At 54.9% G+C, this 16,202-nt stretch overlaps 1 protein-coding gene across 1 annotated transcript; it reads left to right on the top strand.

Annotated features, from left to right (window-relative positions):
• Positions 1-2,611: 2,611 nt before the first annotated feature.
• Positions 2,612-13,661, top strand: CDCA4 (cell division cycle associated 4). Its single transcript, XM_060003188.1, has 2 exons — positions 2,612-2,643; positions 11,665-13,661. Exon 2 carries the CDS (start codon positions 11,671-11,673, stop codon positions 12,343-12,345), a length of 675 nt encoding a protein of 224 aa, XP_059859171.1. The 5' UTR covers positions 2,612-2,643; positions 11,665-11,670; the 3' UTR covers positions 12,346-13,661.
• Positions 13,662-16,202: the final 2,541 nt, after the last annotated feature.

The following is a 16,202-nucleotide window of genomic DNA, read 5'->3' on the forward strand; positions in this document are numbered from 1 at the left end:
TAACTAAAAATAGTTTCATTCACTTTTGGCTTCCTTTACAAAGGAAATAGATATTTTGGTCTATTGGTAAACATGCCACACTGGAAAATTTACTACAAGGATAATATGCTTTTAGGAATTATGAATTGTATTGATACATTTGCTAGTAACAGACCATTCATAATTGTTTAAAACTACTAGAAATAATAAAGGAAAACAACTCTGTACACAAGGAAAGTAGGATGTGTGTTTTTGGTAAGAAAAGGTATGAGGAATGGAAGTGCACTTTGTTGAGGGAAAGAAAGCACTTTTGTTCTAAAGTGAATCTGATTGTTTCAGAATAGGAAAAAGGAAAGACAGGACAGAAGCTGGATGGTAATACTAAGTTGTAGGTTTGTGGAAAAGGAATCTTAAAAAAAGGAAATTTATGTGTGGTCAAGATGGCTAAAATTGAATTGCTATTACAAGGGTTTTAAAAATAAGCTTTAAAATCAGTAGTGTACTTATGTAAAACTAAAACCTAAGTTTCATATGCTAACAGGACAAGGTTTTCTTGAATTGTTGCCTGCTTCTGATAAGAGATTGTGAAAGGTTTTTCCTTACCTTTTAGTAATCTGCTTAGAAAGCCAAAGTTGTGTTTTACCCAGATTATTTCCTGTGTTTCAGGTTGTCTTAATCAGGTATTTGATTCCTTAAGAAAACTGAATCTTCTCAATATTAAAAGAGCTACATTTTGCTAACAACTATGTAACTTTTTGTATTTATCTTTGAAATCTTTTATCATTACTTTGGTCAAATAGATAATTAAGCATCATTTCTTAATGGTCCATTGTCCTGTGTGAGCAAATGTCCAAAATCTTTTGATATTTTTGACAAACTTTCCAAAAGTTGGGTTCTAAGTGAAGTCTTTCTGACCTTGAAGTAACTCTGGGCTCTTCCAGCAGGCCTTTGCAAAAGCTCAAAGGATTTGTCTCTCACCCGGTAAAACGTTAAACTGCTCAGGCTTATTTGATGTTAAATTACATGGGACGCTTGTTAAAGAAGAAGGAATACTAAACCTTTTAACTTTATATTCGTATGGGTATGTATTAATATAACTATTCCAAAATTGTATGAAATTCCCAAAATTCTGAGATGTCCTGATATAATGTCATCAGTCATAATTTAAAAGTAGATGACAGAAATAAGATCTTCGCTGAGCTTGGGGATTTCCCTTGTTGTGTAGTAAAGAAAAGAAAGTTGCCCGAGGAGAGGTGTGGTCTTTGCCCTCGGGTCCTGGGAGGGGATGTCCTGCCAGCTAGTAGTGTTTTGCTGGGGACCTGGGGCCACACCACATGGTCTACGATGAGATTTGGGGGGGGGTGTGGAAAGCCCCGAGCGAGCACAGCACGGATCCTCCTGGCTCCAGCCCCACACACGGAAGACGTAATCTTTATCTCTGCATCCTTTTGCAGTAATAAACCATGACAATAACAGTTTTCATCTAGTTTTGTGAGTCCTTCTGTGTATCCTATTTAGGACCTCTCCACTAAGAAGTTATTTTTTAAAGAAACCTCATCTCCTTTCCATTTTTTTTTTTTGCGGTACGCGGGCCTCTCACTGTTGTGGCCTCTCCCGTTGCGGAGCACAGGCTGCGGACGCGCAGGCTCAGCGGCCATGGCTCACGGGCCCAGCCGCACCGCGGCATGTGGGATCTTCCCGGACCGGGGCACGAACCCGTGTCCCCTGCATCGGCAGGCGGACTCTCAACCACTGCGCCACCAGGGAAGCCCCTCCATTTCTTTCTTTTTTTTTTTTTTCATTTCTTTTTAATTAATTAATTAATTTTTGGCTGCGTTGGGTCTTCGTTGCTGCGTGCAGGCTTTCTCTAGTTGCGGCGAGCGGGGGCTGCTCTTCGTTGTGGTGCGTGGGCTTCTCATTGCGGTGCTTCTCTTGTTGCGGAGCACGGGCTCTAGGCGCGCGGGCTTCAGTAGTTGTGGCTCGCGGGCTCTCGAGCGCAGGCTCAGTAGTTGTGGCGCACGGGCTTAGTTGCTCCGTGGCATGTGGGATCTTCCCAGACCAGGGCACGAACCCGTGTGCCCTGCAATGGCAGGCGGATTCTTAACCACTGAGCCACCAGGGAAGTCCCTCCTTTCGACTTTTGTGATTTCATTTCTTACAGGTAAACCTGAAGCCCCTGGAGAGACGAGCAGTCCAGGGAGCAGAGGCGCCGGGCTTCCCTCCGCCACCCCGTCCTCTCCCCCTCCCCCACCCTATTCCTCTCCCCTCCCCCACCCTATTCCTCTCCCCTCCCCCACCCCGTCCTCTCCCCCTCCCCCACCCCGTCCTCTCCGGCCCTACCAGCCCCGCCCTCCGGAGGCCAGCGCAGGCGCACTGGGGCCGCGCGCGGAGACCTGGGAGCCGCCGGGGGCGGGGCGGCCGAGGGCGCGGGCCCAACGGCCAACGCGGCCGCGCGGGAACTCGGGCGCCAGGCCCCGCCCGTGGTTTGAACCAGAGGCTCCGCCCCCGCGCCCGGCCAATCAGCGGGCGGGGCGGCCGGCGCCACGGCGACCCATTGTGGGCGCTGCGCGGCCCCGCCCCCGGCGGCCCCTCCTTGGCGGCCCCGCCCCTCCCGGCGGCCCCTCCCTCGGCGGTGGCGCGGGCGGCGCGGACGCGGGCTGCCAGGTGAGCTTCTCGGCTGGGCCCGGGCCTTTGTGCGGCGGCGGGGTCCCCGGGAGGGTTCGGGCGTGGGCGGGGGCCCAGGGAGCCTGTGGGGTCCTTGGGGGGCGGCCTGGGGCGGGGGGCCCGGAGGGCTGAGGACAGCCTGGGGAGTTGGGGGGAGCTGGGGGTAGTCCGGGGGAGGGGGCGGCCTGGGGGTCCGGGGGCGCGTCGGAGGAGGGGGCGCAGTCGCAATGACCGGCGCCCCCTTCCCGCTCGACGAGTGACCGGCCTCCTGGGATTCTCTCTTTGCAGCCGCAGACTAAACTTTGGCTGTTCCGCACCATTTCAAGTCAAAAGTCATATGTAGCCTTGCGTTTAACCTAATTGGGGGCTCTTCTTAAGAGGAGAAACAGTTACGCTGGGTCGGTTGGGCTCCTCCTCAGGGAAGTCCCTACATTGTCTTCTCACCTTTGACTTGGAAGGGGTCAGTGCAGGCCCTCCTCCTCCTGCTTCCCACGAAGACCCTCCTGGGAGACCGGTAGGGACCCTGGGGAGTCACTTGTCTGGCCTACTTGGATTTACAGCCCTGACCACAGTGCCACCAAGCTGCCGCTCCTCTGTCACTCATCCATCCCTCATCCTACACCTCCTTCCACCCACCGGTCGATCCTTCCATCCATCATGCACCCATCTACCCACCCATCCATCAATCCATCGTCCATTCGTCCATCCTTTTATCCACCCACATCTGTCCATGTTTCTAGGTTTTCTCCCTAATCTGCATTCCTTGTAGAGCGAGGAGTGGGTGGTGAGTGTTAGCGATGGAACACTTGAATTTCATCCTAGGTCCTTGTAGCAGAACTGGGATTTGCAGTGCTACACTGCGAATGGCCCGGCCGGGGCACTTTCTCTGGAACCCCCGAGGGCAGGGCTGCCTCCCTGTAGTAAGCTGCGTGCCTGTGAGTGTTCAGTTTGGGTTCTTTTCCTTTGTGTCTCAATTTTAATTGCTTTGAAAAGGAATGTTAGGGATATTTTGCAATAGCTTCCCTGCTCCCTACTGTAGGAGACCCAGCTTCTCTCTAAGCTGGTCGGGGGGTCAGGGAGCAAGAGATGCCAGCCTTGGGTGGTCTAAAGCTGGTGCTCTGTCTGCTTCCCCTGCAGGCTGGCCTAAGCTGCCCAGGCCAGTGGAGACGGACATCAGGGAGGGGAGCAGGATGTGGGGGGAGGAGGGCTCCCAGACCCTGGCTGCTAAGGGAGCTGTCTTCAGCGGGCTCCTTATTCCGCCCCATCCTGCTGCAGTCAGAGGACTAGGAAAAGTACCGGGCACTCACTTCCACAAGTCAGAGGCAAGCTCAGCTCTACGATTTCAAAAGCTTATTGTCCCCAAAGCAGGATTACCAGGGAAAGCATCCACCAGGTAACTGTTTGCTGGGAGAAGCTGTGGTCCAAGTAGAGGGTTTTCCTCTGCTGGAAATGGCCGTGTTTCCTCTTGTGGGGCCCTGTGTTGCTTACACAGAACAGCCAGACTGAGTTTACTGTTCTGTTAAAATGAGGCAAAGAAGATACTGTCCGCTTACAAAATTAAGTTAAATATTCTGTGAACTTCCTACATACAATTGCTCTTTATCTTCAAGTTTCACCATGTTTTATAATTAAAGTTGAAATTCAGAATAAAAAAATCAGTTACGACCTTTTTTTATTTCTTTTTTTTGGAGAGAGAGAATGGCAGGTTTTGTCTTGGAAGGAGGGCTGGAAGTTTCCCTCAACTTGCTAGTAGAACATATTCCCAGGCAGAGAAGGTTTGTGTATTGTATTCCAAGTAACAGAAGTACTTGAGGGAATTCCCTGGCGGTCCAGTGGTTAGGACTGTGTGCTTTCACTGCCGAGGGCCCGGGTTCAGTCCCTAGTTGGGGAGCTAAGATCCCACAAGCTGCACGGCACAGCCGAAAACAAAAGTACTTGAAATCAGCTTTTTTGTGCTAGCTTTTGAAAGCTGCAGACAGGCAATAGTGGAGGGGTGACTGCCACACAGCTTAGAGGTAGCCTTCTCAAAATTTAGCTTTGCTTGCTCCGTCTGCAGTTTTCTTTAATGAGTATTTCAAAGCCAAATAGTGAGACAGAAACTGAGAGTGTTCATGTTGATTTGCCTTAAAAACCTGAAACTCACGAGAGTGCTTGGCCGTGGCGGAAGGTCATGGTGACGAGTCTGTCCCCAGTGCCCCCACAGCCCTGCTGCTCTGGATCTGGGGATCTGCATTCTCCACCGGCTCTGGGGATGGTGGCCATGTGGCGTGAGAGCTGCTCAGGAATGGGGACCTGGCTGTGACGGGGGTCTCTGCTGGGACTGCTCGGGGTGGGCGGGCGCAGTGTCCGTGTCCGTCCCCGTCCCCCCCCCCCGCCCCCGCTTCACCGCCACGTGGAACTCGTGGCCTGTCTGTCCCGCCTGCGCCTGGTCTGGAGGAGGCCTGAGGGTGGTGCTGTGCGGCGACGGGGGTCAACCCTGGCGGGCCGGCTGTCCAGGGATGTTGGAGGGTTTTGTGTGGAACGTGCTAACTGAGGACTCGGCGGGCCTCGGGTGTTTAACCAGCTACGTGGCGAGACCTTCCAACCGACTGTGGAGGTGACGGAGGTGGGTAATGCCTAACATTTTTTTGCTCAGCACTCAGCGGTGAGTCAGGCTGTGCGGTTAGGACAGCCTCAGAGGCGTAGGGCCTTGTGTCACCCCGTGTTAGAAGGGTTCAGTGCCTTCAGGCCACAGTCACTGCTGGGCAGGGAGCTGTGCTTCAGCAGGCCAGCCTGGGGGTTCTGGGTCCCCACCTCTGCCCTGAGCATCTCTCAGGGTCCCTTCCGAACCATGCTGTATTCTGACTTTGTCCCAAACACAGTGGTCTGAGGAGGGGGAACCCTCGCAGGCCACCTTCTGAGATCGTCGTGACCCCACCCACTCACCCAGCCTCTGGGCGGTGGGGCACTGCCCATGGGCTGCTCCCTTCCGTAGATGTGAGTCGGCCAGCATCTTTTGTGGAGCGTGGCACGAATTAACAGTCGCTTAGGCTTTGGAACATTTGCGGGGAATAATTTGGGCTGACTTTGAGCCTGTATGTGTTCTGGCCTGCCCGTGGGGGCGCGGCGGGGGGCAGTATCTATATAAAGTGTTTTAGGTTTAATGTGGTAACCACCCCCGTCACATTGGTTATTGATGCATTTTTGTTTATTATGAAGGTATAATTTGATGCAATGAAATGAACAGATGTTAGTTGTGCAGTTCAGTGAATTCTGACAAATGCATCTTCTCGTGTGACCCAGGCGCCCATCTGGAGGGAGCTGTATTCCCACCGTCCCAGGGAGTTCCCGCCAGTCGTGACTCATCAGTGGCAACAACTTGGGTTAGCTTTGCCTGTTCAGTGAGTTCATGTACATAGCAGTACGGTCCCTGTGTTCCTCTTCTTGCTTTGTTACTCATATTCACGTGGTGTTTTGAGATCCATCGTGGCGTGTCCTTGCGTCTCATGGTGGGTTTTGTTTGCCAAGTGGTGTCCCGTTGTCAGATACACCACTCTTCACCCATTCAACTAGCTGATTTTCAGTCATAAGTAATGTTACGTCGGGTGGTGAAACTGGCTGGTGGGGGGGTCTGAGCAGGCAGAAGTGCTGTGTGGGGTGGGAGGGTAGGGATGTGGTCAGGGAGGATCTAGCTGGGGCTGGGACTGTCGGTGAAGCACAGTGGGAGCCCACCAGCAGCTGTGACAGATCAGTGCGGGAGAAACGGCGGAGGGGGAATTGGTCCCTTCCTTCCTGAACACAGCTTGGTAAAATCGCGCTGCCCCTCGCCCGGCAGACGCACTGAGGAGGCAGTGCTGGAGCTGGGAGGGCCGCCTCCACCGCCTGGAAGGCTGGGAGGGCAGAGCCCTGGATAAGCCGTCAGTATGATCAGGGCGCTGTATGTTGGGACAGACTCGCGGCTGTCAGAAGTGGTAAAGTTCTGAGTAACATGGAAGGTGTGGTGAGCAAGGAAAGCAGGACTTGCCAAGACTCAAACACGCAGAGGAGAACGTGGTCGGGAAGCGCTGGGGGCCGGCGTGATGACTGGTTCCCAAGTGTCTCTCTTGTGCCTTCTGCTTCTTTCCCGATCATCTGCAGTGACTGTGGAGGTGAATGAAGGCTGCCTTGCGAGAAGAGCAGAGGCTGTTTATTCCAAGCTGCTGCGGCTGGGGAGCCGCCACCACCACTGCCACCACCGGGCTGAGCAGGGACTCGGGCAGCAGGGGAGTGGGAGCGCTTGCCAGTGGAGAGGGGGCTCGGGGTCCTGCTGGGGGCTGCGGGGCTGGGGAAGCTGGACGGCTGACGAGACCCGGGCACCACTGCGATGGCTGGGGCACGTCCGGTTTTCTCCGGTTGGTCCTCAGTCAGAAGCGAGAACAAAGACCATGGACGCCGTGGGTTATTGATCAAGCCAGGCCATTGTGGGGGGTGTCACAGGGCGGTTGTAGGGCTTCCTGGGCTGTCGCTAGAGATGGAGGTCTGACTTCCTGCAGGTCTGGCGCGGAGGGAGCAGGCTGCTTCCTGGGCTGGTGCCTGTGATGGTGGCTGGGTCTCCTCGCTGTGTCCGTTCAGTCTCAGAGCAAATAGCCGTGAGCGTGCCCTCTGCCCTTCTTTCCTGGCAGTGCTGCCCCAGGTGCTGACCACACCAAGCTGCAGCCGGCCCCGAGCTCAGCCCCCGGGGCCCCCACTGGGTTGACCACTCGTGAGTTCGTGGGCTGGGTGTTCTGAGGACCCCTCGAGGAAAGGGAGGTGGGGTCCCAGGGCTTCCCATGTAGCTTCCTGGCTGTGGGTCGGCCATGGTCACCCGCCCGGCCCCGCCATCCCGAGTGGCTGCTGACCTGAGCTGCATGGGGCCCACGGAGGGTGGCTCGACTTCCTCTGTTGGTAAACTCAGGCTTAACTGTGTTATTCGAGGGAGTTTGGTTTGGGCCTTAAATAATCTTTTTTTTTTTGGCCATGCTGCAGGGCTTATGGGATCTTAGTTCCCTGACCAGGGATGGAACCTGGGCCCTCGGCGGTGAGAGTGCGGAGTCTTAACCACTGGACCACCAGGGAAGTCCCTGGGCCCTAAATTAAATTGGTCGCTGTGCAGAGTCAGGATTTTAGGTTTGGTCGAAAAGATGCTAAAAGCCAGAGGTGATTAGAGGAACCCTTGAAACTTAATTTTTTCCCCCCAACACAGGGTGTCTCTTTATAGACATAATTCATATTAACTATAAATTAATTATAGTTAATTATAAATTAGTTTATATTATAAACGAATTATGTCTTTATTGACACTATTTATAGTAATTCTCAATATGCTTAGAAAATTTAAGCCAGTGACTTTTACACAAGTAACTGGGGAAAAAAGACTGTAAAAGTTGAATTTGCAGCCAAGACAAAAAACTTGAATCCTTTATTACTAGAAGTCACTGAAGTATTTTCCCTGTATTTTGGTGGTAAGCTGCTGCTTTTGTAACGCTGCATGCACAGTGAGGCCAAACAAACTGAAACACCAGAGTTTGGAGCAGAGAAAGGTTTATTGCAGGCTCGTGCCCTCGAGCTCCCTGAAGGCTTTCGGCAAAGCATTTTTTTTTTTTTTTTTTGCGTTATGTGGGCCTCTCACTGTCGTGGCCTCTCGTTGCGGAGCACAGGCTCCGGACATGCTGGCTCAGCGGCCATGGCTTATGGGCCTAGCCGCTCTGCGGCATGTGGGATCTTCCTGGACCAGGGCACGAACCCGTGTCCCCTGCATCGGCAGGTGGACTCTCAACCACTGCGCCACCAGGGAAGCCCCGGCAAAGCATTTTTAAAGGCAAAGCATTTTTAAAGGCAAAGCATTTTTAAAGGCAAAGCATTTTTAAAGGCCGGTTGAGGGAGTGGTGGTTGCAGGGTATGTGATCAGGTCGTGCGCAATTTTCTGATTGGCTGATGCTGAGGGAACAGGGTGGTGTCACAGGGGTTCACGTCATCATTCCTTAGGCTCCAGGAGGCCTGGGGCTACGCGCCCATGGTTATCAAGTAGTTAACATCTTCCATTTGGTGGGGGAGGATTTCACATCTGCAAAACAACTTCAGGAAATGTGCATCAATTACTATCGTCTGGGTACTTCTGAGAGGAGCTAAAGCAGAGGATATGGGGGATGGCCTGTACCGGGAAGACCCCCATGGTGTCCTGCCCGGTTACACTGTCATTCACTTAAAGACAGTTAATAAGTGGGTGTGTGCAAGGTGTTATGATTGGCTGTGGCCTGGGGGTTATGTTGATAAGTTAGACCTGTTTGCTGTTCTGGGGAAATTAGTCTTGAGGGGAATGAGCTATAGTCACTTAGTTTTTAAACTTTTTGTTTTGAAATATCAGTGGTTATGGGTCCAGGGGCAGTTGTAAAGAAGTGTCCTGGAGGGACATCCTTGCCCTGCCGCCCAGTGTGGGCGTCTGCGTGAGATGCACAGATACGCATCCCCACCAGGAAGCTGGCTTCCGAGCAGCCGCGGAGCTGATTCGGATTGAGAGAGAGTGTGTGCGCGTGTGCGCGCGCTCGTGTGCGGTTCTGTGCAGTCGGAGCTCCCGTGGCACTTCCTGGACCCCCCACCGTGGTCCCCACACGGAGCCATATCCTCACCCCAGAGAGCCCGTTGGGCTCACCCTTGGCCGCGCACCCATCTGTTGTGTTAGGGTCCTTACAGAGGTGGAGACTGCCCTGGGCAGCCTTCTGAGATTGGCCTTCTCGCTCTGCGTGACCCCCTTGAGACCCACCCGAGTACCCCAGCCACTGGTCGCTCCGGCGCGCTGTGTGCGGCACCTGAGCGGCAGCCTCTCCCCACTTGGAGGGCTCGGTTTCCAGTCTGGGGCTCTTACGAGTGGAGCTGCTGTGAACATTCTTGTACATATTTTTGTATGAACATTGGTTTTCATTTCTCTGGGATAAATGCCCAAGAAGTCACTTGTAAAAAGTGTTTTAAATGTTAAGTCCACAGGAGGTGAGAGCTGCGACGTTGAAAGGAGATTCAGAGGCCGGGGGACCTTCTTCTGTCCGTTTAAGGCTGTGGCTGGTGGGGCTCGGGGGCAGGTGGGGGCGGGGCTGCTTCTTCCTTCACCACAGAGCTTCCCATCAGCAGGTCAGCACAGGCGCTGCCACCTGGTCCCAGAGCCCCTGGCCACACCACAGTCAGAGGCCAGCAGCAGCCACAGGAAGCTACAGGATTGTTCTGTTTTTTGAAGAAGGAAATCCAAAAATTTGCGTATTTAAAAGATTCTAACCCTCTTGGGGCTTTCCTGGTGGCACAGTGGTTAGGAATCCGCCTGCCATGCAGGGGACACGGAGTCGAGACCTGGTCCAGGAAGATCCCACATGCTGCGGAGCAACTAAGCCCATGCGCCACAACTACTGAGCCTGTGCTCTAGAGCCTGCGAGCCACAACTGCTAAGCCTGCGAGCCACAACTACTGAAGCCCGTGCACCTAGGGCCCGTGCTCCGCAACAAGAGAAGCCCCTGCGATGAGGAGCCCGCGCACCGCAACGAAGAGTAGCCCCCGCTCGCCACCCAGCAACGAAGACCCAACGCAGCCATAAATAAATAAATTTATTAAAAAAAAAATTCTAACCCTCTTGATGAATAACTCAAATGGATTATCTGAAATAAAAATGTTTATCTACTTTATGAACTTGAAGAGAGAGACAGTTCATGCGTTATAGCTTAACTTTGTGCTTGGAAGGACAGACCTTGCCAGAGTGCTTGCCGGGGGAACGCTGCCCCTTCTTGCTCGCTTTTTAATTCCCCAAAGGCCTCCCAACTTAGACTCTGTTCAGAGGGAAAGCTTCCTTGTATTTTTGCCTCTGGGAGCAGGGGTGCAGCGAGCTGGCTGCGTCCAGTCAGCATCGGTCCGGGTGAGGCCCAGGAACCAGCCAGCACCTTCACGTCGTGGCGCTGGTACGGAGTCCACTCAGTGATGCCGCCTGGGTGGATGTAGGCTGCCCCAAGCCCTGGTGAGGACCCTGCCCCTGGGCCTGGGCCTTCCAGACACAGAGGTGGGGGGGAGTTGGAAGGGGGGCTGGTGGCCTAGCAGAGCGGGCAGAGCCCAGCCTGGCAGAGCCTGTCCTTGCAGGGAGAGCACTCGTCCCGGCTTGCTCCACCAGTGCCCCGGGGGCTCCCTGCAGGTCCGACATCTCCCCTGAAACTTCTGGGGCACAGCTTTTCAGAGGGGCTGTGCGGCATGCGTGGGGGCCCCCTGCTGGTGAAAGCACTGAGAAGCCTGCGCCTGCTGTGCAGGAATGGCTGTTGGTGGCTGGGACCCCTCAGTCAGCCGGCTGCGCATCACTCAGCCCCGTCCTGCCCGCGGCCCCCGTGCTGTGCCCAAACTCCTCCCTCCCAGGGCGCCAGCACTCGGAAATTTGGTGTTCCCGTTCAGCTGAGTTCTTTAAGATGGATTTATCCTATTTTTGGTCCATTTATCTTTTTTTTTTAATTTATTTTGGCTGTGTTGGGTCTTCGTTGCTGTGCGGGGGCTTTCTCTAGTTGCGGTGAGCGGGGGCTACTCTTCGTTGCGGTGCGCGGGCTTCTCATTGCAGTGGCTTCTTTTGTTGCAGAGCACAGGCTCTAGGTACATGGGCTTCAGTAGTTGTGGCTCGCGGGCTCTACAGCGCAGGCTCAGTAGTTGTGGCACACGGGCTTAGCATCTCCGCAACATGTGGGATCTTCCCGGACCAGGGCTCAAACCCCTGTCTCCTGCACTGGCAGGCAGATTCTTAACCGCTGCGCCACCAGGGAAGCCCCATTTATCTTTTCTGATGGAGATGGTTGCGCTGTGGTTTAGAGGTGGCGTCTAGAACAACCTTCACAGGGTCTCTGTGGCTGGGCTTGAGCTAGAGGGGCGCAGGGACTGCAGCAGCCTGGAGTTGCCCCTCTGCCCCGGCCCGCGCCCCTGTCTGCGTGGATCACCCCTGATGTTGAGACTGAACCTGGGGCAGAGTCTGCAGGGACCCTGAAGTGGGCTCAACGGCATCTTTCTCGGTTTCCGCAGGGCACGATGTTTGCGCGAGGGCTGAAGAGGAAGTGCGCGGAGGACGAGGAGGCCTCGCCTGCGTACAGTCTGCAGCGCCAGTCGCTCCTGGACATGTCACTGGTCAAGCTCCAGCTGTGCCACATGCTGGTGGAGCCCAACCTGTGCCGTTCGGTCCTCATCGCCAACACGGTCCGGCAGATTCAAGAGGAGATGACCCAGGACGGGAGCTGGTGCGTGCCGGTGCCCCAGACTGCGGGGCGGGCGTCGCGCGACCGCCTGGTGTCCACGGAGATCCTGTGCCGCTCAGCGCGCGAGGGGGCGCGCCCGGCCCCTGACCCTGGAGACCCGGCGTCTGAGCTCCAAGTGGTCCCAGCAGCACAGGCTCCCGGGGTCCCTCCTGGTGGCGTTTGGGACGGGGACGGTCCTCGAGAAAACAGAGGAAGCTTTCACAAGTCGCTCGATCAGATATTTGAAACACTGGAGAGTCAAAGCCCCGGTGCGGTGGAGGAGCTGTTTTCCGACGTGGATGGCTCCTACTACGACCTGGACGCTGTGCTGACCGGCATGGTGGGCGGTGCCAAGTCGGGCCAGGACGGGCTGGAGGCCTTCGCCTCCACGGCCGCCCCGCCCCCCAGCGCCGGCTGCAAGTCGGACCTGGGCGAGCTGGACCACGTGGTGGAGATCCTGGTGGAGACCTGAGCCGCGGCCGCGGCACACAGCAGATGTGTTTGTGAGGCCCACGAAAACAGCCGGCGCGCTGGGGGTGTGGGTGCCCGCTGCCCTGCAGCTGGGGCTGGCCTCTGGTTTGTCTGCGATTAGGAGACTGGCCTAGAACAGCATCCGGTCCGCCCGCTCCCCCCCTCTCTCCCTCCCTTCCAGGGCTGGGCTGCTTTCCCGCAGGCCGGTCGTCGCGGCCGCCCTGGGCCCTCGTCTGTGTCCTGCTACAGCCCGGCTGGAGGATGCCAGCCCCCTTCCGCATCCAGCCTCATTCTACTTTAGATAGGGGAATTTTCTAAAACTAAGTTTTATACGTTTTGGGCAATATTTTGTCTTAAGATATATTTTTGAACTTTTTATACTTTTATCACTTTAGATTTTTTTAGCTATTTTCTTAAAAATATATTTTTTCTATAAACATCCTCTGCTGCTACATTAGAAACTTTTATAACCTAAACAGTTGCAGTTGGTGTATTTCATTTTTTTAAGGTTTAACACACACTGTTCTTTTCCCAACAAGCGTCACTGCCCTGAGTCTGCAGTGTCCACACATTGTGATTTCCGCTTTCGACTCGGGTGTGAGCCTTGCCCGCACGCGCTGGTGCGGTCAGAGCGAGGTCAGAGTTGAAGGCCTTGCACGGCGGTGCCTTCACCAGATCTGCTGTGCGAGACACGTCTCTGTTAGAGGGTTTTATTTATGCCTATTTATGTATAAGTGTCTTCAGAGCCGACGGTCAAGTACGGTCTGCGTGGGGATCATGCGTGCCCTGAGGTGTCTTGGGCGGTGCCTCCAGAGGGTCTGAGACTCGGGACCCCTCCTGCGCGGGTTCCCAGCACAGCTGACCTTCCTCCCAAAGCTGCTGCCCTCCGCGTGCCCCTGCCTGGCCGGGCTGCCCGACCCGCGTCAGCTGGGCCCGTGTGCCAGCATGTTTGGGGAAGGCGCGTGTCCATGCACCACTGGATTGGAGAATGGTGGCATAAATTTAAGTCTAGGGTTAAAGAAGTCTGTACACATGTCATCTGTGGGCCCTCGATCTTGAGGGTCGTTGACGGTGGGGTTGGCTGGGTGGTGTGTGTGCCCTGTGACCCTGCCCCAGGCACCGAGACCGCCCGCGACTTTTAGATCTTTTTCACTTGTTTACAAGTGAGACTGTATTCTCTCCGCACGCCCACCCCACGTTTCCCGTTTCTCGTGCTTTTTCTTCCTTCTCCAGCCCTTAGCCAAAAAGGGTTGTTTTCGTTTGCGCATATGCCATTCTTAGTATCAGTGGTGTGCACCTCATTTTATTAAAAAATTATCCAACAAAGTGGAAATGTGTTGTCAATTATCTACCATGTTGTAGTCCTCGAGTTGGTCTTTTTACCCTAGTTGAGCTCAGCCAGGTTACCTAAGGGAGACCGTGGGGTTGCGAAGAGATTCCACGTGGGTTTGTTGACAGGCAGGCTGCGGGACGTCTTCATCACCTGACCTCGCAGGGCTCTGAGGCAACTCTCCCCACCCCAGCTCTTGTGGCAGAAGCCAGGTGAGGGACAGCGCCTTGGATTGGGCCGATGGTGGGAGCCCAGCCCGGTCAGGAAGCTGTGGGTGAGAGGCAGGCTGTGGCTCTCAGCATCCAGGGGTGGCTTCCTTCCGAGTTTGAAAGTATTTCCTTGTGGAAAGTAGCTTAAGTGTATGTTTTATAAGCAACAAACCTATAGCGGTATTTTGTGTCTTTATGGCATTCCTAGCTTTTTAAAACATTTGCTCAGTTTCAGGGCAGCTACGGTGTCTTATCTGGCAGCCTTCTGCAGTAGGACACAAACAGGGCTCAGGGTGGGGAGCGGACAGCGCCTATAGCCAGGTCCCCCTCCCCTGAGAGGCTGAGACCCAGCCTCCTTTCTGCCCCTGTAGTGACCCCTCCTTCCTCCCTTTGCTCTTCGGGTTCCTTCCCAGCCATGCACTCTCATTTCGGCAGCTCCCTTGAGGTGCTGATGGCCTAGACGTCCCGGGCAGGGCGAGGTGGGGCCCTGCTGGACACCGATTCCCCTGGAAGCATCAGAGTTTCTCCAGAGAGGAGCGGAGGCAGGTGGCCAGTTACTGATGATGGATTTGAATTGAATATGGAAGTGTGGGGTGGGGTGGGGCTTTAAACTCCCGTGTGCGTGTGGTCACGTGTTTGTAAACTGCAAAAGGAAGGCTGCTGCCTTCACCCCACCACCTCTCCTGGGCTGGTCCTGGGCTCCGGGTAGGGAAGCTGGGTTTGTGGGGAGCGAGTTACGGTGCGTGTTCGCAGTTGCTTCTGAGCACAGCTGAGCTCTGGCCAGCGCCTCCCCCGCCCCGCCTCCATGTCCCGGGAGCACGTGGAGGGAGGGGCCCGCCCTCGAAAGGAAAGACTCCGGAGGGGTTCCCAGCCCTGAGGGCAGTTCAAGGTACAAGCCTTGGCCAGTGGCAAGTCCTCACACTGAAACTTCTGAACCGTCGCTAATAAACAGTCGAGTTATCTTTATGGGCAGTAGACGATAAGAGATTATCACACGAGAAGGTGATTAAAAAGCTCGTAGGCGATGCAGGTTGAAGTACTGAGATGTGTCGGGCAGTGATCAATCCCAGTTCTGTTACCTTCTGGAGTTACGGATTCCACTCTAAGCACTGCTGGCGTTGCCTCCCTCCATATCTTGATGTTGTATTTTCCTTGTCATTCATTTTTAGAATAAATATTATCACGTGTCCTCCTGGCTGTCTGTTGCTTCCTCCCCCACGTGGCTGGTTCCTGGGCTGGCAGACTCCAACACGGGGTCCCTGGGCCTCTCTGGGCTCCCGTCTGTGGTCACTCAGGACTCCTTCTCAAGGAAGCCAGGCTCCTTTTTACACAGTGGCCAAGGTTTCTCCAGGCCTATGTCTCTGAACCCAGCTCTGTGACGCTGATTGAGACTTGGTGGCAGAAACCCCAGAGTGCCCGACGGAGGGGCTTGCTCTCTGCTCTCCGACCCCCTCCGACTTCTGAGAGAGCTGCCTTCTGCTCCGGGGGGATTTCTTGCAGCTCTCCCCCTCACGCCCGGGCTGGAGGATGGGTCCAGACCTGCCCGCCGCTGCTCAGGACTGGACTCTGCTGGCCCAGCGTGGAGCTGAAAGTCTCCTCTGTCGCCGCTGCGGTGATGAGAGCGGCTGTGGGCCTCTTCTGTTGCCTAATTTCAGTAAGTATTTTAGATTTCTTTGTAGTCTCGACCGTGTTTATTTTAAACCATGGTTGGGTAGCTGACTGGGCTTGCTCTGCTCAGGGTAAGAGTGACCGCCTCTCACACCCTATACATCTGAATCAGGGGACCAGTCAGCACTTAACCGTGTGCCAGCCTGTCTCTCCCAACTCAAGGAGTCCCCTCCTCCAGCAGATGGGCTGGACACGAGGACACAGAATCAGAGGTAGACGTGGTGTTTGATTAGACGGGGAGTGAGGCGGGGGGAGCAGTGGTTTCCGGCTTGAGGAGCGGGTGGGTGGCGGAAGAGCAGAGCGGGGTCGGGGGGAAGTTCGGCTTTGGGGCCCGTGGAGTCTGGGACTTGTGTGAGGAGCGGCTGGAGACCCAGCTGGACACTGGGCCAGCGAGGGGAGGGGAGCTCGGCTTGCAGCCAGGGGGCAGGGAGGGCAGCTGTGAGGACAGTGAAATGACAGCATCGGAATTTGAATCTGGGGGGGAAGCACAATGGTGTATTTTGGGTTGTCACGTCTAACTTTAACCAAAGGCTAGGAAATGACGGCACGGCTCAGGCGACCTCTGCTGGAGGGGTCCTGGGAGACCCCCGAGTGGATGCTCCCCTTTGGCGGAAGCAGCGTGGCAGAAAGCAGTTTCCAAACTCCCACCTC

Source organism: Delphinus delphis, chromosome 2 (assembly GCF_949987515.2).
Source record: "Delphinus delphis chromosome 2, mDelDel1.2, whole genome shotgun sequence".
NCBI classification, from domain to species: Eukaryota; Metazoa; Chordata; class Mammalia; order Artiodactyla; family Delphinidae; genus Delphinus; species Delphinus delphis.

Excerpts from the sequence above, each read along its gene's own strand:
- CDCA4 (XM_060003188.1), top strand. The coding sequence starts at position 11,671 with ATGTTTGCGCGAGGGCTGAAGAGGAAGTGCGCGGAGGACGAGGAGGCC.